This window comes from Vipera ursinii (assembly GCF_947247035.1).
Source record: "Vipera ursinii genome assembly, chromosome: 3".
In the NCBI taxonomy this organism is placed as follows: domain Eukaryota; kingdom Metazoa; phylum Chordata; class Lepidosauria; order Squamata; family Viperidae; genus Vipera; species Vipera ursinii.
Genome location: NC_139516.1, coordinates 134,684,318 through 134,707,141, shown reverse-complemented (window position 1 = coordinate 134,707,141; position 22,824 = coordinate 134,684,318). Strand labels below are relative to the sequence as shown.

The 22,824-nt window shown below is 39.3% G+C and overlaps 1 protein-coding gene across 1 annotated transcript in view; it reads left to right on the top strand.

Moving 5' to 3' along the window:
- Nucleotides 1-1,662: 1,662 nt before the first annotated feature.
- Nucleotides 1,663-22,824, top strand: part of CDH10 (cadherin 10) — a gene marked incomplete at its 5' end in the record, with an annotated part of 98,588 nt that continues 77,426 nt past the window's right edge. The window contains one exon of the mRNA XM_083358091.1: nt 1,663-1,893. Within this exon, the coding sequence (XP_083214217.1) occupies nt 1,663-1,893 (231 nt within the window). The remainder of the gene's footprint in view (nt 1,894-22,824) is intronic.

The window sequence follows — 22,824 nt, the reverse complement described above, 5'->3', positions numbered from 1 at the left end:
CATTTGGAAAGCCATTGATTCTAAAGGTTTGATCTCTAGAAGTGTATTATAATATAAATTGGTCAGTCAATGAACATAAAAATCACATCCTATTTAAGGTAATAAATGATTTGTTATTTACCATTAGGGTTTTAGTGATTCATTACTATATGTTATAGCTTATACCAAATGGATGTTTTATAAATCCTTTCACTTATTTTTTTAAAAAAATGTAGTTGGTATTGCTTAGTTTTATTTTTAATAGTTTGAAAAAGTATAGTAGATAAGAAAAGGCATTGCAATCAAGTTCTCATTACTCTTTGCCAGCGAAACCATTTGTGCATTTTGCCATTAAGGTTCAGAAGATGCTAATATTATATCATATTATATAATATGAAATGCAACTTCCCCCTCCAAAACTTTTCTCTCATCTAAAGAGCACAAAAATGTTTTGCTGATACCTCTGAGAAATGATGTAAACCAGAGAATAAATTACTGAATTAAATAGACCATTATAAAACATAATTGTCTACATAATTCCTAGTCAAAAGCATCTATGTATAGTTGATTGTTTTTCTGCTTCTAGATTGGGACAACAATCTATGCTGTGAGGTGACAAGACGTAGCAATTTTTCTTTCCATAGTCTCAAATGCAGACCAAAATCATCTTTACTTTAGCATTTGTCTCTTCATAATTTGCTTTGTCTTCTTGGGTAATTTTAGGAATTGATTTTTAAAATAGATTCTGGTCATGTTTTTTTCTGATGCATATGATGTCTTTTTTTTTGCCTTTTACAACACCCTGGAAAACTACTATTCTACAATTTCTGTAATTTTTAAAACCGCATTAGTCTTTTATTTCTTTGTGACAAAATTAATAAATCACTGCTTGACACTCAAGTCAAATCAAGCAGAAAACATTTTAGATAAAGATTATAGTGAGAGCCAATTTAATGTAGCAGTTAAGGTAATAGGGTTAGAAACCAGGAAATGGAGTTATAGTCCTGCCAAGGTCATGAAGCTAGATGGATGACCTTGTGTCTGTCACTTTTTCCTCAGCCCTAGGGATGAGATAGTGGCAAATCACTTCTGAAAAACTTTGCAATAAATCTTCGGAGATTTGTCACCAGGAGTCAAGACTGACCTAAAGGCCTTACCACCACCAACAACAAAAGCTACTATATTTAACATTTAAGTACCTGTGGTACAATTTCCCTAATCTACATGATGAACATTCTAATAGATTCTACATTTATTACATTTTAATAAATTTATTAAAAACTCAGAAGAGCTGCATAAGAAGACTAGGAAGAAGCATTGATTTACATAATACGTGATGGTGGAAGTAACTCCATACTACATTAAGGTTTTGCGAAAGTTGAATTAGGTGACAGTTACCAAATAACCTTTCTATTTTTATTTAAATGTGTTTGGGGGGAAAATAACAAATTTTACATAATATTTGCAGCTATGGTGCCAAGTATAATGTGAAACCTAATGTACAGTGAAGGAGTGTATCTGAATCTATAAATTATTTTTCTGTTTGCTTTAAGGTTTTGGATATGCACCGACTGCAGATGGGCTGTTTTTTATAAACTCTGCCAAGGGCGCACAAAAAAGCTTATTCTAAGAAGAAGTGTAACATTGAACTTGCAGTCAAAGGCACGTGTGAAGCCAAGAACTATGATAATACAGCAACTCTTACTGCTGGTGCTGTTCTGGGTATGCCTGCTACAGCCTTGCTTGACAGCAATGGTGTTTACTAGGACTACAGATCACCAACCCCCAACTTTCAGAACTCATGGAATAGGAAATGATGGGAAAGCTCTGCACCGTCAGAAACGAGGCTGGATGTGGAACCAGTTTTTCTTGTTGGAGGAATATACTGGATCTGATTACCAATATGTAGGCAAGGTAGGTCTCATGCACTGTTTCTTCTATTAATCCAATGTACTGAGTTGAATGAATGGCATGAAATTATCGTTGAGCACACTTTGTTTTGTTAAAAATAAAAAGCACCAGAGCTTGGCAAATAGGAACAGCAGGTTGATAGACAAATGTTCTTCTGGGAGCAAACCAATTAATAATGATGTCTTTCCATCGCATATTGGTGACATTATAGTTCCTTTAGGATTTGAGTTTTGAATCATAATTTCCATTAACACATTCAGTGCTCCATTTTTCAAATGATACATCCTACCACTTTCTCTAAAATGCAAATATTCCCCACCTTCTAGTAGTGCCTCTTCGTTTGAAAAGAAAGTAATTCTCACCAGCAAGCCTGATGTAAAAAATTATGAAGCAATACATGAACTAGTTATTAGGAAAAGTGTTTTAAATTCTCTGAAAAAGTAGGTAAGATAGGGGAAAGCCCTTAAGAATTTGCCCCTGGCTTCAGTCTCTTGAATGTAGAAATAAAACAATCTTAAAAGTATGTAGATATTTGGCCTATACTTTACTATACAGTCTGGCTGTAATAAGTAATGATTTATTGATTAATCACTTCCCTAGCAAATAAAGTCAAATGATTTCAAGAAAAGATCTAGTAATTTAATGTAAACAAAAGTTATGTTTGTGCCTCTGCCATTTATTATTATTATTATTATTATTATTATTATTATTATTATTATTATTATTATTATTATTTTAATTTGTATACCGCCCTTCTCCCAAAGGACTCAGGGCGGTGAACAGGGCAATAGGTTCAAAACAGGGTGAGGTTCAAGGTGTTAGTGATGACTTACAAAGCCCTTCATGGCATGGGGCCGGATTACCTACGGCAACACCTGCGGCCGGCGTCAACTTCCCTCAGTCCAGTGCGATCCCACAGAGAGGGCCTCCTCAGGGTGCCACCGATCAAAGAATGCCGATTGGTGACCCCCAGGGGGAGAGCATTCTCTGTGGGCGCGCCAGACCTTTGGAACCGCTTACCGGTTGAGCTCCGGATGGCCCCCGACCTTCGCTCCTTCCGGCGCAATCTCAAAACTTTCTTTTTCGAACAAGCTGGCCTGGTCTGATGGGATGGCGTTGGGTTTTTATAAATAGTTTTAATTTTAATATGTATTAATTTTATGGGCATAATTGTTTAATGGCTTTTTAATTTTTGTATTCTGTTTTTATTGTGTATTGCCCTGTTCACCACCCTGAGTCCTTCGGGAGAAGGGCGGTATACAAATTAAATTATTAAATTATTATTAAATTAATACATAATAAAAAAGAAGGTACAAAAATTAAAAAGTAATTAAACAGCAATGCCCGTAATAATTTAATACAGATTAAAAGGTTAAGATCAATTTATAAAACCCGACCCCATCCCATCAGGCCAGGCCAGCTTGTTCAAAGAGGTAGGTTTTAAGATCGCGCCGGAATGAGCGGAGATCAGGCGCCATCCAGAGCTCGACCGGAAGATGGTTCCATAAATCCAGCGCGCCCACAGAGAACGCCCTCCCCCTGGGGGCCACCAGTCGGCATTCTTTGACCGGTGGCACCCTGAGGAAGCCCTCTCTGTGGGAGCGTACTGGGCGGAGGGAAGTTGACGCCGGCCGCAGGTGCTCCCCAAGGTATTCCGGACCCATGCCATGTAGGGCTTTGTAGGTCATTACTAACACCTTGAATCTCACCCGGAAGACAACTGGAAGCCAATGCAGCTCGCAGAGCAGAGGTGTGACATGGGAGTGTCGGGAAACTCCCAACACAACTCTCGCGGCTGCATTCTGTACCAGTTGGAGCCTCTGAGTGGTCTTCAAGGGTAGCCCCATGTAGAGAGCGTTGCAGTAATCAAGACGAGAGGTCACGAGCGTGTGAGTGACCGTACGTAGGGCATCCCGGTCCTAATAGGGCTGCAACTGGCGCACCAGGCGAACCTGGGCGAAGGCCCCCCTAGTCACAGCTACTATATGGTTTTAAAGCACCTTTCTGGATCTGAACTTTAAGTCTGAATAAGTATATTACAAATATACAAACTTAGATTGGTAATTACACTAGTCCATATGATATAAAACAGCAAACCCACAAGATAGTCAATACCCATAAATAGTAGCTGTAACTTTCAGATTTGTCCAGTGGACAGTAGAATATAGGATCTATGCTGGAATTTTGGAATGGTATTTAAGATTCTGTATCACACATGCAGAAGTTGCTTGGAAGCAGTTGTTTAAAATGGAAAAGATTTTTTGGATAGCATAATATTTGATACCCATTTCAGAAAAGAGCCTACACTCATGTCTTGGGAAATATTACTTCCTGCCCAGATATTGTTCTCTCTTTCCTGTAGAGTAATCAATAACTTCAAAAGATGCTTGAAAATATCCAGGATTAATTGGTTCCATACATCTCAGTGACTACCTGTGAATATATTTATATGTTCCTGACTTGAATCAAATTACTTTATTTCTCTGTAGGGAAGAACTATAAAACAGAATTTCAGATGTTATATTTGCATGTGCTGTAAGTCATATTTGCAATTACATTGATACATATGACCTCTATGGCTATAACCGTGGGTAATACATACATCATGAAATATCGTTTGTATAATTGTCTGAATTTGTTCTGTATTTGTAATAACAAACTGGAGTCAAGTGCAGCAACAGGTTGCAGCCATCCTTATTATAAATATTCAGAGGCATCATTATGGATATTGGCAAAATGTTATTTTACAATGTATGTATTTTTCCTTTTGTACAAAAAGTAAGTCCACCACATCTTTGCAATCCAAATCAGGTCTTATTTCAGGGATCCTATCTGAAGAAAATAAATGGTTAGTTCTTTTAAGGTATATTTGTGGAAAGGAAGGTATGTTCCATCATTATTCTTGCCACTCCTGATCTTACAGAAAAGGTTTACAAAAACTGTAATTTCATTCAGCTGAAAAATTGCAGTAGTTTTCTGTGACCTTTCAAGACAGGACTGTTAGAAATGGAGGTAATAGAACCAGGAGTGTGATTGCTAGTCTCTCATCCAGAGTTTATTTCTTTAAAATCCCAAGAGATATATTTTTTTCTTATTTTAACATATATATTTTTCCTGGAGACTTACCTTCCTTAAGGGGAATATCAGAATTAGATGCTCTAGTTACTATTGGTGCTTAATTAAATGTGAGTGAGGAGAAGTGCTTATGTGAGGAAATGTGTGTGGAGAAAAGCTATAAATATATATGCCCTTTTGTACTAAACAAGTACTAGTGCTCCACATAAATGCATGCAATGCTAGCCAATTAAATTATTAGCATTTAAATTAGCAGAAGTGAATCATATAAATCAGCAAAAAATAATATCAATAATTTATGCCTGTCCGAGGTCCTTAGGAAGAACTCAGTAAGTGGATAAAATGCCATATCCAGTCTAAACATCTGGCTCAATGTGCAGCCAACTGGAATAATTTGTTACTTGTGCTATTCCAAACCTAATGTCTAAATAAATGAATAATAATAATTTTAAAACCTATGTGCCATTAGAAACCCAATATCTAAATAGCATCTCTGGCAGGCTGGGACAGTCATAGTTTCAGGGATAATCTCATCAAAAGTTCCTGCTGCAGAAATCCTTTAAAAAAAAATAACCCAGAATGGATGACTTGTACATGTTATGCTTCTATGCACATTATACTTACCACACATCTGAAAGCTGCTTTTGTGCAATTCCCATAATTTGCCACTGACACCCAGAAAGTGCTACTCAGGCATATTTTGTGGCTTATCACTTCAAGCAAGCAGCACAGAATTCTCTCTTAGATAGCATAAATTGTTGTGAAATGTAAACAGACTTTAATTTGTGATTGGACGAGGAGACAAAAGTTATTCAAGCTGCTTATGTTGATTTCACTATCATAATCCATTCTTGCCTCTCATCTTTGTCTGCCATTAGAATATATCGATTCACTCTTTTCGTTTTCTCTATAATCAACTTTTTTTCCTCCCAACCTGCATTTCCATATAACAAAGCACACTCTTGTACAAACCATTTATGCTTCTTTGAAGAAGAAATAGACTACCCACTAACTTTATAACAAAATTTGTATATCTTTTTCCCCCCTAGAGTTTCCAGTCTTTAGTAAACCAGTTTTAAGATTATTTGAGGCTGAAACTCTTATACATATTCTACACTGAGCCCAAATAGGATATTATATGAAGGAAAAAATCTTATACAAAAATGCTGAAAAGCTACATATTTTCAGATCTAAAGAATGTTCTCAATGCAGTATTTTACTCAGTTCTGATGAGACAAGAATGCTCGGAATAGAGGATATGGAGGCTAGTCATGACATACCGGCTAAAGATTAACTTGTCCCCCAAAGGCCTGGTACTATTAATTCTGACAAATGACTGTCCCTCACCATGGTTATCAGCAATGAATCGGAGGCTGAGGATGTCTAGGTTTGCCATATACTAGCTAACCCCCTTCCCAGGGCTTTTTTTCTCATAGAACGCTCAGAACGGAGTTCCGGCACCTTTTTTGGATGGAACCTTGTAGAGTAGGCAAGGCGGGTTGTATGACACTTGTGAGTTCCGGCACCTTTTTCTTATACAAAAAAAGCACTGCCCCTTCCTATAACAGCAAAACCTTGATAGCTAAAAATATTTGGCAGTCTGCAAGTTACGGTGCTCACACTAACCTTTCCCAAAGTGAAGAAGAACTTCTCCAGGCCCTGAGATAATGTGTTATCATTGCCATTATTATAGGGTATATTTATCAAAATCCCACTAACAGAACTTGTCTGCCCATGTGTCTCTGGGGAAACAGAAATTGCCCAACATGTGTAGCTTCACTGCAATTTTAATAAGGATCCGAACAAGGAATATATATACTGCTCAAAAAAATAAAGGGAACACTTAAACAACACAATGTACTGTATTTAATAGTAGGATGTCTTATCTTGTGTTCCCTTTATTTTTTTGAGCAGTATATTATCCCGGCTGCAATGCCTCCCAGGAAGGACAGAAGACAACTCTGCCAATTTTCTTTTCTCAGACTGCAAACATGTTAGCTACAACATTGTAGCTAAATATAGAGTGGCAGCAATTAGAACAAAAAGGATCCTTTTTTTTGCCAGTAGCTACTTTTTTAGTTCTGCCCTTCTTTTATTCTCGTTGGTACTGCTGTTATTTGATTGCAATAAAAATAAAATAATCATTCGTAAGGATTCTAAGGTGCACAATATCATGTATTTGATCTAGGTTTGTTAATTTAATTTAATTTAATTAATTTATTGCTTGCAATTGTTCACTTCATTGTCCTTAAGATTCACATGCCTTATTGCATCTCAGATGTATCTAACATTGCCTATCAATGCTTTGGGTTTTCAGCCAACAGTATGGAATCATTTGCAAACAATACTGCATATACCCAACCAAGACATATCCAATATCACTATAAGCATTCCTTACACACTTATTCATAAATATACTAAACAAGGGAATATTGCACATTGTTTTTTTATTCCATATTAATTAGATATTCTACTTATGAGTGATTTATATCCATTAAATATGGTTATTATCACATTCAGCAATAATATTTGTGCAACACATTCCATAATGTGGGATCCTTGGTGCTCTCCGAGTTTGGTGGCTTTCTTGCAGGCATTTCACTACCCAATTAGGTAACATCATCAGTGCTGGAATGGAGTTTATTCTCTTCTTCACTTAATCACTTTATCATATGCCTTTTTTAAAATCAAGAACATATGATAAATTTTCTTCTCATGTTCATTCATTTCTTAATGACCTGCTGAAGAGCAAATATGCCTTCTATGATCCTACTTGGCATAAAGCTGCACTGTATTGAGTGTCATGTACTATAGTGGTTTTTTTTTGTTTTTTGTTTTGCTAAACGCTTCCCAGACTCACATAAGAAACTAGTCCTCCTGTAGTTTCTAAACTCACTCTTGCTATCTTTTACATTAATGTATAGGAATAATAACGACATTCTTCAAAATATCAGGTACAAAAGTAGCCTGTACATTACAGTAGTCATTACACACACACACACACACACACACGATACACTGATTTGTAAGCGAGCTCCATCCATATTTAACATTTGTCAAGTTACACCATCAAAATTTATCAGTTTTCTATCATTTGCACAGTCAAGAATTCCTTTTTTATCTTTTTTAAAAAAATTCTCATTACTTATGTATCCTTTACTAATTATTCCAGTGTTTCGCCATAAAAAAAACCAGAAACAAGTTTCTCTGTAAACTTTTATAGTCTCCCCCCCCCATGTGTACATTGAAACAAACAGATATTTTTTTTCAGGCAGACACTCATCATCATCCTGACTCCTTGGGTTGCTTTTTTTTTGTACTTATTATTTTGTTTCAGTCTGGTGCTATCCTCCCATATCACCTTAGTGTTTTTATTTTTATTTTATTTTTGCTTCTGGATCATATTCATTTTAACAAGTCCCTCCCCCCCTTTGGTTAAACTCATATTATTGCCTTCCATTATAACCATTCAGTGGAGCTTAATACAAAGTATACCAATCTGTTATCCTAATTTCATACACACTTAAAACAATCTGAATGAAAACAAGTCATAATTTGCATATATTTTTTAAATATTTTATTCAAGACAAAGTTAAAATACAAAATACAAAACTCAATAAAAATCCAGGAAGACATGTATTTTAGTTCTTTTGCTCATTCATTCGTTTCTGCATCTTCATTTCTCTTCATTTATTTCACTTTGAAAGATAAGATCATATTCAGCTCCTTCAGCAAGAATCACACTGTTCCTTTTTTTTTCAATTTCATAGACATAAAGGATGTCTACTTTCTGTCTTTCATTAATTAACTTATGTTTGTTTTTTACCATTTACCCTTCTTATATTTTTAATTTCAATGTTCTGCATAGAGTAGTCATCACCAGATAACACTCATAGGCATTGACCTCAACTAACCATCATTGCTTTGGTCAATCAAAGTTTTCGCATAATGTAATTTAGTAAAAAGAGAAAACATAGGTTAGGTGACCACCCTTACATGTAGGGTGGAATGTTGTCTGGATTTTCAGAAAGGACTGCTTTCCAGAGGAGCAAGAGATGGCAAAGTTTCAATAATTAAGTTGGGAGGAAGGGGATCAAGACATCACCTGCCTAAGAGTTCTGAGCTTATATCTTTCTGATGCCAAACTTTAAATAGTTTGGTTTAATTTGCTTTAGTTTGGCAAGATTTCTGTCTATAGATGTGAAACAATAAAGGAAACAGCTTAAAAGAAACTCACATGTCTTAGTTTCTGAAGCTGATATCATACCATATTTAGCATTCTTTCCTAGTGGTAAGGACAGCAGTGGTTACACAGTAAAAGCCCAGCTTTATTCCAAGGTTCTATACAAGCTAAGATTTGTAATCTAGAGATTCTCTTGCAAGCTAACATACTGTTGGTCTCATTCCACCAACTAAGAGGTACATTCGTTGTACTGATAATCATTCAGTATGTGCCATTATAAAATAGCTACCTGTAGTTCCTTCTGACTTCTGTTTTGATTTCAACATCATGTTGCTGTTGGCTGTTTAGAATTCCTCACTGAAATAGCAGTGTTTGAAGCAGTATTGCTAGCATAGAACCCTGGTAGGTTTCCTGCATCACAGCAGAGGTACAGGTGGGCACCATATACACTTAATACATAAAAAATATTAAAAAATAAAGATAAATTCAAAAGTGATGTTGATTAGCTCTGACTCTTTTTGAATACTGAGACGATATGCTACTTTTATAAAGAGAATGAAGAATCAATTTCTGCTTACATATTATTCTTAAGACACAAATCCCAGAAATCTATTTGATCAATTCAAATTTGACATGTGGCATTTGCTGATCCTACCAATCATGACAAAACGTGTGTGTGTGTCCATATATACGCAAACAGGAAATAAAGATTTGTCCCATGTTTGGGGCCTAGCAAGGTAATCTAAATAGTTAACATATATATAATATGTGCATTTTTGTAAAGATTTTAGTGCAAACCAACTTGATTTGAACCACTTGGACATTTGGGCCACTCTGACATTTGGTAAAAGACATTATCTGGTAGATAATGGGGAGCAGATTAAAATGACTGTAGCTGCTTCATGGGGGGGGGAGAGGGCAGAGTGGAAATAAAATAGGGATAATAGACATGACTAGTTTAGAAAATGTGATTTGCTGCAGTAAATACATTGGTCTGTTTGTGTGTGTGTGTGTGTGTGTGTGTGTGTTTGTGTGTAATATATATAACAGTATAGAAATACTGTTTCTCAAGTATCCCTAAAAAACAACTTATAAAGTTTACTGAATCAGTGCACAAAGTGTTCCACTTCAATTTAAAACACACAAACATTTTTAAAAAGTCACTCTTTTCTGAGGAGCTGGGCTTAATTCTGAAGAATGTTCTTTAACTTGCCCTTATGGGGTGAAACAGTTTTGCTTCATCTGATCACTGGGTTTGTGACATTTCATTTCATTTCATTTATTGGATTTCTATACCGCCCTTCTCCCTAGGGACTCAGGGCGGTTCACAGGGCATATATAAATAGCTATACAAAAATTAAAAGAGAATTAAACCATGCCCAATTAAAATACAGCAATAGTAAAATAATAAAACCAATTAAAAAAACCCATATTCCCCTTCAGGCCAGACCAGCTAACTCAAACAAGTGGGTCTTCAACCCGCGACGGAAGGATCGGAGGTCCGATGCCATCCGGAGCTCAACCGGCAGTTGTTTTCATAGTGCCGGGGCACCCACAGAGAAGGCCCTCCCCCTGGGGGCCACCAGTCGACATTCCCTGACCGGAGGCACCCTGAGGAGGCCCTCTCTGTGGGCACGCACAGGGCGGAGGGGAGTTGACGCCGGCAGCAGGTGGTCCTCGAGGTATCCCGGACCCATGCCATGTAAGGACTTAAAGATCATAACCAAGACCTTGAACCTCACCCGGAAGACAACTGGTAACCAATGCAGCTCGCGGAGCAAAGGTGTAACATGGGAGTACCGAGAAACTCCCAAGACAACTCTCGCGGCCGCCTTCTGTACCAGTTGGAGCCTCCGAGTGGTCTTCAAGGGAAGCCCCATGTAGAGAGCATTACAATAGTCTAGGCGAGAGGTCACGAGCGCATGAGTGACCGTACACAGGGCATCCCGGTCCAGATAGGGCCACAACTGGCGCACCAGGCGAACCTGGGCGAAAGCCCCCCTAGTCACGGCTACTATATGGTCTTCCAGGGTAAGTCGTGAGTCTAGGAAGACTCCCAAGTTGCGAGCCCTATCCACGGGGGGTAAGAGCTCATCCCCCATAGAAAGCGATGGAACATTTTGAATGTCCCGGGATGCCGGAATGCACAGCCACTCAGTCTTGTCAGGGTTGAGTTGAAGTCTGTTCCTCCCCATCAAGACCCGAACCGCCTCCAGGCAACGGGACATCACAGCGAGGGCATCACTGGGGTGGTTTGGGGTCAAAATGAAAAGTTGGGTATCATCAGCATATTGATGGTACCCAACTCCAAAACCATGAATGATCTCACCCAGCGGTTTCATGTAGATGTTGAACAGGAGAGGCGAGAGAACCGACCCCTGAGGAACTCCACAAACGAGAGACCTAGGGGCCGATCTCTGCCCCCCTGCCAACACCGACTGCGAGCGTCCCAGGAGATAGGAGGAGAACCACTGAAGAACTGTGCCTCCCACTCCCAATCCCCTGAGACGCCGCAGCAAGATACCATGGTCGATGGTATCGAAAGCCGCCGAGAGGTCTAATAGGACTAGGACAGAGGAATATCCCCTATCCCGAGCCCTCCAGAGATCATTCACCAGAGCGACCAATGCCGTCTCCGTGCTGTAGCCGGGCCTGAAACCCGATTGGTAAGGGTCCAAATAATCCGCTTCATCCAGGACCAGAGGGAGCTGATGCGCCACCACACTCTCAACAACCTTCGCAAGAAAGCGAAGGTTGGAGACTGGACGAAAGTTGTTCAATACAGCTGGGTCCAAGGCAGGCTTCTTGAGGAGAGGTCTCACCACCGCCTCCTTCAAGACGGTGGGGAAATAACCCTCACTCAAAGAAGCAGATATGACCACCTGGAGCCAGCCTCGTGTCCTCTCCCTAGCTGCATAAACCAGCCAGGAAGGGCATGGATCCAATAAACATGTGGTGGAGCTCAGCCTCCCCATAATCCTGTCCACTTCATCAGGGGTCACAGAATCAAACTCCTCCCAGATAACATTGACAAGACCGCCCGTGTCCTGATCGCCTGACTCTGCCCAGCTGGAGTCCAAACCGGTCCGAATCCGAGCGATTTTATCCGACAGATGTTGACTAAATTCCTCGGCACGACCCTGCAAGGGATCCTCCCTCACCTCCTGATTAAGAAGTGAGCGAGTCACCCTAAACAGGGCGGCCGGGCGATTATCTGCGGACACGATGAGGGTAGAGAAGTAATTACACCTCGCCACCCTCATCGCTGTGAGATAAGACCTAATATGGGTTCTTAACCGCAACCGGTCGGATTCAGATTGGCTAGACCTCCAGCAGCTCTCTAGGCCCCGTTTCCAACGCTTCATCTCCCGGAGCTCCGCGGAGAACCATGGAGCTCGTTGGGATCTGCACCGGGTCAGGGGCCGCAAGGGTACAACCCGGTCAAGTGCCTCAGTGGCTGCCCTTTCCCAGGCTTCCACTAAGGCATCCGCCGAGTTGTGAGCAATGGAGGCAGGTGGGGACCCCAGCGCCGCTTGGAATCTATCCTTATCCATTAAGCGTCTGGGGCGGTACCATCTAATTGGCTCCGTACCCCCACGGCGGGGGGTGGCAAAACGGAAGACCAGCCGCAGCAGGTGATGATCGGTCCATGACAGGGGCATAATAAATGGAAAGCCCACTCCAAGATCATCCAACCACCGTCCAGATAAAAAAATCAGGTCAAGGGTGTGGCCTCCCTCATGAGTTGGTTCAGAAATTATTTGCGTCAGGTCCATGGCCGTCATGGAAGCCATGAACTCCCGAGCTAGCTCAGATGAGCCTCCCAGGGATGGTAGATTGAAGTCTCCCAAAACTATAAGTTTGGGAAACTCAACCACCAACCCCGAGAGGATATCGAGCAGCTCGGGCAGGGCTGCCGCTGCGCGACTAGGCGAAATGTACACCAGCAGCAAGCCCAACTGCATCCCAGAACCAAATCTCACAAAGAGAGACTCACACCCGACTATCTGAGGAACGGTGGTCTCCCGCGGACATGGCTTTTTGACCAGTTTAAGCCCTCTTGGATGCCAGTCTGGGCAAGGCAAAATGGCAACATTTGGCCAGAGAAAGTATCTGGCATCAGAAAATGGAATTTTAAGCCTTACCACCCCTATTCTTGAAAGCTGTAAGCACTTAGGCTGACTTAACACCTGTAATTCTTAGTTGGCACACTTTTAGCCATTGTAGAGAAAATTAGTCCTGGCCTGGTTTTGCAGAATTTAAAAAGAAAGTTTGATCCAATAGTATAGGTAAAGGTAAAGGTTCCCCCGCACATGCATGCTAGTCGTTTCTGACTCTAGGGGCCGGTGCTCATCTCCGTTTGAAAGCCGAAGAGCCAGCGCTTGTCCGAGGACGTCTCCATGGTCATCTGGCCGGCATGACTAGACACCAAAGGCGCATGGAACGCTGTTACATATACTGTACTAAATTGGCCAGCCTTAAACACATATACAGAGTTCTCCAAATACAGATGAAGTATCAGTACAGAACAGAAACTTTCTATTAGCACAAGAAAAAGAATAGTACAGTCTTGTGCCTGGTCATATTAAATAGGTTCGAACTTAAAAAAATGAATTAATCCAAAGAAATGATAATTTTGCTTCCAAGTTAGGCTTTGATAGACCAAGAACTGAAGTTGAGGAAATGTATTGGTCAGCTTCTCCTTTCAATGTAAGACAGCTGATGACATCACTAAATGTCCATCCGCAGTATATTTTGTATAGAATAGGGAAGTTATGACTTTGTATATTGTCTGTAAGAACCTTAGAAGCAACAGGAAAAAAAATGCTTTGACTCTGCAAAGCGCTTCACAGCTCCCTTATTTAATTTGTAGCACTAAAGTGATTCTGCTTTGATATGCAGTTTGGCTTGGTTGGGATGATTCATTCAAATCTTCACTTAATCAAAGCATCCTTTTGAAGTTTTGCATAGCTCATTTTGATAGCCTTTTCTTTAGTTCACCCTGTTAACATATTTCAGTCTAAAATTTTCACAGCGTAAGCAAAATCCAAGTCGGTGCTCAGTTCTCTTAATGGGATATTGTGGTTTGACTCGGGCCTTTGAATTGATGAATGTTAATTTAAACATAAAAAAGAATGATGAGAAATTGTTAAAAGGTATGCAATTTTTGAAAGAATATAAGGGAAAATTGACTGATAAGGAAGGAAAGAGCAACTTGCTCATTCATTAACACCCAAGGAACATGACACAGGGTAGTGGTAAAATTCTCAAAGGCTACAGTTTTTTATTTGTAGATGAAATTCAGTGCTATAATCAACAATTTTGATCAACACTTTCAAGGTGAGAATTATAGTGATTCATTCTTGTCAACATATCAATCTCAGCTTCTTCAAAATTTACGTGAATTTTTACATGAAATAGTGACAATGAGGAACAAACAGTTTTTAAAAGTCTCAGTTATATTATATTGTATAATATCTACCTTTTTTTCTTTTCTTTTGTCAGAAAGTTTTCAGAATTGTCCTATTCACTGGGTTTTAACTTATTTCTTAAGTGGAACATTAAGGAAATATAATCACTTTTTTAGTTTTAGAATAAAGAATAAATAATAAGAATAAACAGAGGAGGTTGCCTGCCAATTAAGTAGTCTCCAGAGGTTTTCCTCTATTAATCCTGTCTTCTAAGAGAGAGGCAAGTGACTATTATAGAAAGGATATAGTAGTCCTCACTTAGTGACCATTTGAAGTCACAGCAGACACCAAAGTTGGAAGTTCTGATGTCCACCCTCACCCCATCTCATCTGGGGCACTTGGCAACTAGCCTACATTTACAGCCATTGGCAGCATCCCAAGGTCTCATGACTGCAATTGATGGTGGGATTTTTTGCTGGAAACCAGTGTTTACATCTGGGTTTTGGCAAAAAATGATGGGTTTGCTTCATGATTGCAGCATTCGCTTAATGACTGCAGCATTCACTTAACGACTACCAGAAAATAATGTCATAAAATCGGATCAGTCGCATAATGACTTGCTTAATGAGCAGCCTGACTTTTGACTTTCATTTGGGTTCAATTGCACTTGTAAATCAAGGACTTGTATTATTCTGTGCTAATGGCCAAACTACAAAGTTTTCTCAGTGGACACATTTGTATGCCTTTATTTATTTATTATTTATATAGGGTTTATATAGCTGCCCACTCAGAATGCAGTTTTAAGCAGCTAACAGTTTATGTTTAGGAAAACATAAAAAGTAAATAGAAATAGAAATCCATAAAAACATATCACACACCAGAAACAACTCACTTGTAAAGGTTTATGTGTTGTCCTGACTCAGAGCCTGGGGAGAAATGGATCTTCAATGCCTTTTTGAGGACCGGCAGAAATGGAGCCCATCTGAATCTGAGGGGAGGTGCTATTGCTTAAGGCAGTCACAGTGACACCAAAGACAAATTCCTAGGTTCCATCAGATGACACTGCTTAGGATCTGAAGCATGCCAATCATGGTTTTGCTGGATAGGCAGAGATGGGCCTACAAATATTTTGACCTGGGCTTTGAAGGTGAACCTTAGCATATTAAATTGCACTTGGAAGTCAGTTGGTCACTAGTGCATCAGTGTACTAGTCTTGCTGCTGCATTCTGCACTAGCTATAGCTTCCAAATTGTCTTCAAGCATAAAGTATTTTGAATACAAGTGTTGGTAAAAGCAACTATACTTGCTCACTCTGACACTGTTTTCAGTTGTGATCTTTTGTTTCCATTTCTATTTTTATTCACTAGCTTTAAGGGATGCTGACAATTTTGGGAATATATACCACTTCTCAATATGCACGTACAAAATGTTACTTTTAACAATCCATTAAAAAAAGAAAATATATACAGTAATGCAGTTCCATAAAAATGATTTTTGTGTTATCTTGCATATATTGAAGAAATTATATGTTCATTGCTTCATCCATCACTAATATGCATGTATATTTGTTTTATTTTTGAGGGTCATTAACTTTAATTTAACATGCGCATCAGTAATTTGGAACAGTCTTGATTTTAGGTTATTAGGCAAAAAAGGAATCCTGATGATTTTTACAGATATTCTAATTAATAACTTTTACAATATATGTAAAATATAAAAGTAATATATTAATAAATCCATAATTTATAAAATTCTAATATATTTTCAAAATAAGCAGTACTGGAATTACTAGGATTTATTTAAATTTAGCTTGAGGGAGAGCAAAAAAAAAAAAAGAATAACCTAGGGAATAATAATAAAGCCTATGGAACAAAAACAAAATAGAAATATAGCCTTACATTGTTCCCTAGCTTCGTTTTAAGACTATATCAAAATGGCCATTTTGTAAGTTAATAAAAGAGGAAGAGAGAGCACAGAAAATATGTAACAAATCAAAATGTGGAAACAGACTATCCTGTACATATTGCACTAATAGGTGCATTCAGACCAGTGCAAAATAATTTGAGCTGCCTTCTGGAACCTAGGCTTTGTCTAGAGGAGTCTAGAGAGTTGTTTTAATATGTAGTGTAGATGGTTAATTAACAATTTTGTAGAGTCTCCAGCCCCTTCATGGATTACTGCCTTATCGTGGCAAAGGGGCTTGCGTAATTCAATGAAGCTATGAGTTATGCCATGCAGGGCCACCCAAGACGAACAGGTCATAGCAGAGAGTTCTGACAAAACGTGATCCACTGGAGAAGGAAATGGCAACCCACTCCAGTATCTTTGCCATGAAAACACCATGGACAGTACCAAAAGGCAAAAAGATATGATGCTGGAAGATGAGCCCCTCAGGTCAGAAGGCGACCAATATGGTACTGGGGAAGAGCAGAGGGCTAGTACTAGTAGCACCAGAAAGAATGAAGTGACTGGGCCAAAGCTGAAAGAATGCTCAGCTGTGGATGTATCTGGTGGTGAAAGGAAAGTCCGATGCTGTAAAGATTTTTTCTCCATAAGAACCTGGAATGTAAGATCCATGAATCAAGGAAAGCTGGATTTTGTTAAACAAGAGATGATAAGACTGAACATCGACATCTTAGGAATCAGCGAACTAAAATGGACAGGAATGGGTGAATTTAATTCAGATGCTCATCAGGTATACTACTGCAGGGAAGAATCCCTCAGAAGAAATACAGTAGCCTTCATAGTCAATAAAAGAGTAGGAAAAGCAATACTGGGATACAATCCTCAAAATGACAGAATGATCTCAGTTCGAATCCAAGGCAAACCATTCAATATCACAGTAGTCCAAGTCTATGCCCCAACCACCGGTGCTGAAGAGGATGAAATTGACCGGTTCTATGAAGCCCTACAGCACCTTATAGAGCTAACACCAAAAATGATGTCCTTATCATCATGGGGGATTGGAATGCTAAAGTAGAAAGCCAAAAGATAACTGGAATAACAGGCAAGTTTGGCCTTGGATTACAAAATGAAGCAGGGCACAGGCTGATAGAATTTTGTCAAGAAAATACGATGGTGATAGCAAACATTCTTTTCCAACATCCCAAGAGACAGAGGGATGGACATCACCAGACGGTCAACACAGAAATCAGATTGACTATGTGCTCTGCAGCCAAAGATGGAGAAGCTCTATACAGTCAGTAAAAACAAGACCAGGAGCTGACTGTGGCTCACACCATGAGCTTCTCGTTGCAAAATTTAGGCTTAAACTGAAGAAAGTAGGGAAAAGCACTAGTCCACTCAGGTATGAACTAAATCATATCCCTGACAGATATACAGTAGAGGTTACAAATAGATTTAAGGAATTAGATCTGATAGACAGAGTGCCTGAAGAACTGTGGACGGAGGTTCACAACATTGTACAAGAGGTAGCAACTAAAACCATCCCAAAGAAAAAGAAATGCAAGAAGCAAAATGGCTGTCTGAGAAAGCTTTGCAAATAGCTGAGGAAAGGAGGAAAGCGAAAGGCAAGGGAGAAAAAAAAAGATACACCCAGTTGAATGCAGAATTCCAGAGAATAGCTAGAAGAGATAAGAATGCTTTCTTAAATGGACAGTGCAAAGAAATAGAAGAAAACAATAAAATGGGGAGGACTAGAGATTTCTTCAAGAAAATTGATGAGATGAAGGGAACGTTTCATGCAAAAATGGGTATGATAAAGGACCAAAATGGTAGGGACTTAACAAAGGCAGAAGAGATTAAGAAGAGGTGGAAAAATTACACAGACAAACTATACAAGAACGAGCTTAACATCCCTGATAACCACGATGAGGTGGTCACTGACCTCGAGCCAGACATCCTAGAATGTGACGTGAAGTGGGCCTTAGGAAAGCTGACAACAGCAAAGCTATTGGAGGTGATAGTATTCCAGCTGAGCTATTCAAAATCTTAAAAGATGATGCAATAAAAGTGCTACATTCAATTTGCCAGCAAATTTGGGAAAGTTAACAATGGCCACAGGATTGGAAAAGATCAGTTTACATTCCAATTCCAAAGAAAGGCAGTGCCAAAGAATGTTCAAACTATCGCACCATTGCACTCATTTCACATGCTAGTAAAGTTATGCTTAAAATCCTACAAGCTAGACTCCAGCAATATATGGATCGAGAACTACCAGAAGTACAAGCAGGATTTCAAACAGTCAGAAGAACTAGAGATCAAATTGCCAACATACGCTGGATCATGGAGAAAGCTAGGGAGTTCCAGAAAAACATCTACTTCTGCTTCATTGACTATGCTAAAGCCTTTGATTGTGTGGATCATAACAAACTGTGGCAAGTTCTCAAAGAGATGGGAGTACCAGACCATTGCATTTTTCTCTTTAGATACCTATATGTGGGCCAAGAAGCAACAGTGAGAACTGGACACGGAACCACTGATTGGTTGAAAATTGGGAAAGGAATCCGGCAAGGCTGTATACTGTCGCCCTGCCTGTTTAACTTATATGCAGAGCACATCATAAGAAAGGCAGGGCTATATGAATCAAAAGTTGGAATTAAGATTGCCGGGAGAAATATCAACAACCTAAGACAGGGCTTTTCAACCTTTTCACCCATTGTACCGCTTTTAGGATATGGCAACATCCATGTACCATCAGTAGCCTAGCAAGGTGTCAAAAACCTGATGACCAAAAAAGGGAAAAAAGTGATGAAGTACAGGTAGTCCTCAACTTACAACAGTTTGCTTAGTGACTGTTTGTAGTTACAATGGGACTAAAAAAGTGCCCCCCCAAGCCACAGCCGAGCAAGACTCCTGCCTGCCTGGCAGCGCTCTTCCTCCTGTCCGAGGTTTTCATTGTTGTGAGCATTTCTGTTGAGGATTGCCAGTGATAGTGGGGTTGGGGTTGTTTGGTTTTTATTCTCCCCATTTGCTGGGTTGCAAAAGGTTTTGGTCACTTCACATGACCCTGGGACACTGTGACCATCATAAATATCGATCAGTTGCCAAGCATCTGAATGTAAATCACAAGACCCTGGAGATGCTGCAACATTCCAGCTGATCGTCACTTCTTCTGTGCTCAGAATCGCCAGGATCAGTACCGAGCTCCAGCTGGAGCCTGGCACTCAGCCTCGTGCTTTCACTGAGCCCTGACAGCCCTGCAGCTCCAGCCATCTCTCTCTCAGGCTTGTCTGGTGCTACCACCTGTTCAGCTCATTCCCCTCCCCTGCTACCACTTTTCTAGGATGGTTGTATACCACCTGCCAGGTGCCAATGTACTACAGGTGGTACCCGTACCTCTGGTTGAAAAGCCCTGACCTAAGATATGCAGATGATACCACTCTAATGGCAGAAAGTTAAGAGGAACTAAAGTGCCTCTTGTTGCAGGTGTAGAAGGAGAGTGAAAAAGTTGGCTTGAAACTTAACATTAAGAAAACCAAGATCATGGCACCCGGCCCTTTCAATTCCTGGCAAATTGATGGGGAAGAAATGGAGATAGTGACAGATTTTATTTTCCTGGGCTCCAAGATCACCACAGACGGGGACTGCAGCCAAGAAATTAAAAGACTCTTGCTCCTCGGGAGGAAAGCCAGGGCAAATCTAGACAGCACACTAAAAAGCAGAGACATCACCCTGCCAACAAAAGTGTGTATAGTCAAGGCTATGGTCTTCCCAGTTGCAATGTATCACTGTAAAAGTTGGACCATAAGAAAGGGTGAGTGCCAAAGGCCTTTGAACTATGGTTCTGAAGAAGACTCCTGCGAGTTCCTTGGACTGCAAGTCAATCAAACTGGATCAGTCCTAGAGGAGATCAATCCTGACTGCTCTTTAGAAGGCCAGATCCTGAAGTTGAAACTCAGATGCTTTGGCCACCTAATGAAAAGGAAGGACTCACTGGAGAAGAGCCTAATGCTGGGAAAGGTTGAGGGCAAGAGAAGAAGGGGACAACAGAGACTGAGGTGGCTTGATGGAGTCACTGAAGCAGTAGGCATGAGCCTAAATGGACTCTAGAAAATAGTAGATAGTATTTGAGGAAGGCCTGGAGGAATGTTGTCCATGGGGTCATGATGTGTCGGACACTACTTCACAACTAAGAACAAGAGTCTCCGGATGAACTCTTTCTGTAGTAAGCAAAACATGTTTTATCTCCCTTTTCTGTCTTTTATCTCAAAAGGAATAAACAGAGAAACCAGAAGCACCACATGCTGAAGTTGTGGGTTGTTCCATGGATTTAAGCTGTCAGATTTTAGTGAATTGGCTTTTGTGTTAGCAATGTCATTTTCTTTCCTTGGTTCATTCCCACCCACATTAGTTCCTCCCACATCTTGAAATGCACACTGTTTTTGTATTCATGTTGTATTTGTGTAAATCTTGGTAAGGCAAGGCAAGAAAAACACAGGACAGCATAGAATTGTATGTGCAGGCCAGGTAAGTCAGCTACAGATCCTCATAAATACTACCAATTCTGGAATGAAAAGTGGGAGAGAAGAAAGAGTTGAGTCGAAGAACTAAGAATAAGAAAATAGATATCTGCTTGATTTGACTAAGATCTAAACAGAGATAATGGGTACAGTAAAATATAGGACAATAATAGCATACCTGAACTTTCAAAGACGTGGAAACCTATTCTTATCATCCCTCATTAAACATGATCAGTGATCAAAATGACTGTGAGGCCTAAAAGGCCAGATCTACATATGAAGGTTTAATTAAGCTGATTTATTGCTAAAAGCCTGTGTTTAGGAATCTGTCAGCAGCTGCTTGGAGTTAGAGAATGGTCAACGGCACTCAAAGGAGTTCACTTGTGACTATTTAGGTATTCTAGGCTGATCCCCCTTTTCACTCTTCCCTCAGGTGCTGCCATTCCTTCTACAATGCCAGAAGTTAGAGTCTACAGCTCCAACTTAGAGCAAGTTGCTTAGGACAGTCTTTGCTGGCTCATGTATACATCTCCTGATTGTATAACTTGCAGGGAAATCTTATCTTATTGGATCGTCATGTAATAGACCATGCATTGCAGACATAAATTATGTTGCAAGTTAAGAGAATGTATTACATTTATATGGTCCTAATTCAAAAATTGCTTCGACTCAGCTTCAGCCAATTTTGTTCCATCAATTGCCTATATCTTCCAGATTCCAGGTGTCAGCATGGCTTGGGATGGTAATGTAGAAATGGGCCATCATCAGTGTAATGATGATACAGCACCACAGTCTAATGAACTACTTACTCTAGACGCTTTATGTAGCTATTAATAAGATCATTTTGGTCATCCAGAAATTGTTTATCCTAAAATGTTCCATTGTAACATCAGTAGCTGGTAGAAAGATTGATCTCTAAATCATAATTCTGATTTGTGAATAAAACAAATGGAGCAGCTTTAGATTTTACCACCAAATCTGATACATTTAATAATCAAGTCTTTGTTTACCATCACTAAAAATTATTTGTTCTCATCTTAATCAAGGAGTAACATAGTTAGTTTTAACTTTTTATTCTGAGTAGTTAAATGGAATGTTGATTCATATCCATTTTTAAAAAAAAAATCATTTATTTAATATTCTGCCTTTATTATTTTTATAAATAACTCAAGGCAGTGAACATATCTAATACTCTATTCTTCCTTCTATTTTTGCTATAACAATGTGACATGGGTTGAAATGAGAAAGTGTAGGTGGCGTAAATTCACCCAGCTGTCTTTCATATATCTGAGGTTGGACACAGTCTCCAGGTTTTCTAACCTGGTGCCTTAACCACTAGACCAAAACTATGTATTAAGATTGATCAATAATTGTGCTAATAGTATTATTTCAGACATTATTAAACCATATCCCCAACAGTTATAATAAAAACAGCTAAGAAATTAACACTTCAATTTTTACTGAAATCTGCAGTTAATACCAACTTAGAAGAGCTTTTGCCCAAGTCATTTTTTAAAAAAAAATTATTAATAAAACTGGACAGCACAGAGAGTGTTCAGGGAAATACTTAAAGGCAGCAATGTATTCTTGCTTCCTCTAACATTCCTTACTAAGTTTCATAACATTTGTGGCAGATTTGATAGTACAAACATAATAAAATAAAGCTGGAATAATGCTAATATCCTTCTTTCCCATTCTTGTTTCCTCATTAAAGAGATTCTATGTAAGAAATCCGCAGGAGACATTTATATACCATCAAAATTGCATGGATTTTAAGCAGACCACGGATGGGAATTTATGTACAACTTTCTTTTTTTTTTTTCAAAATCAGGAGGGAGAAAGG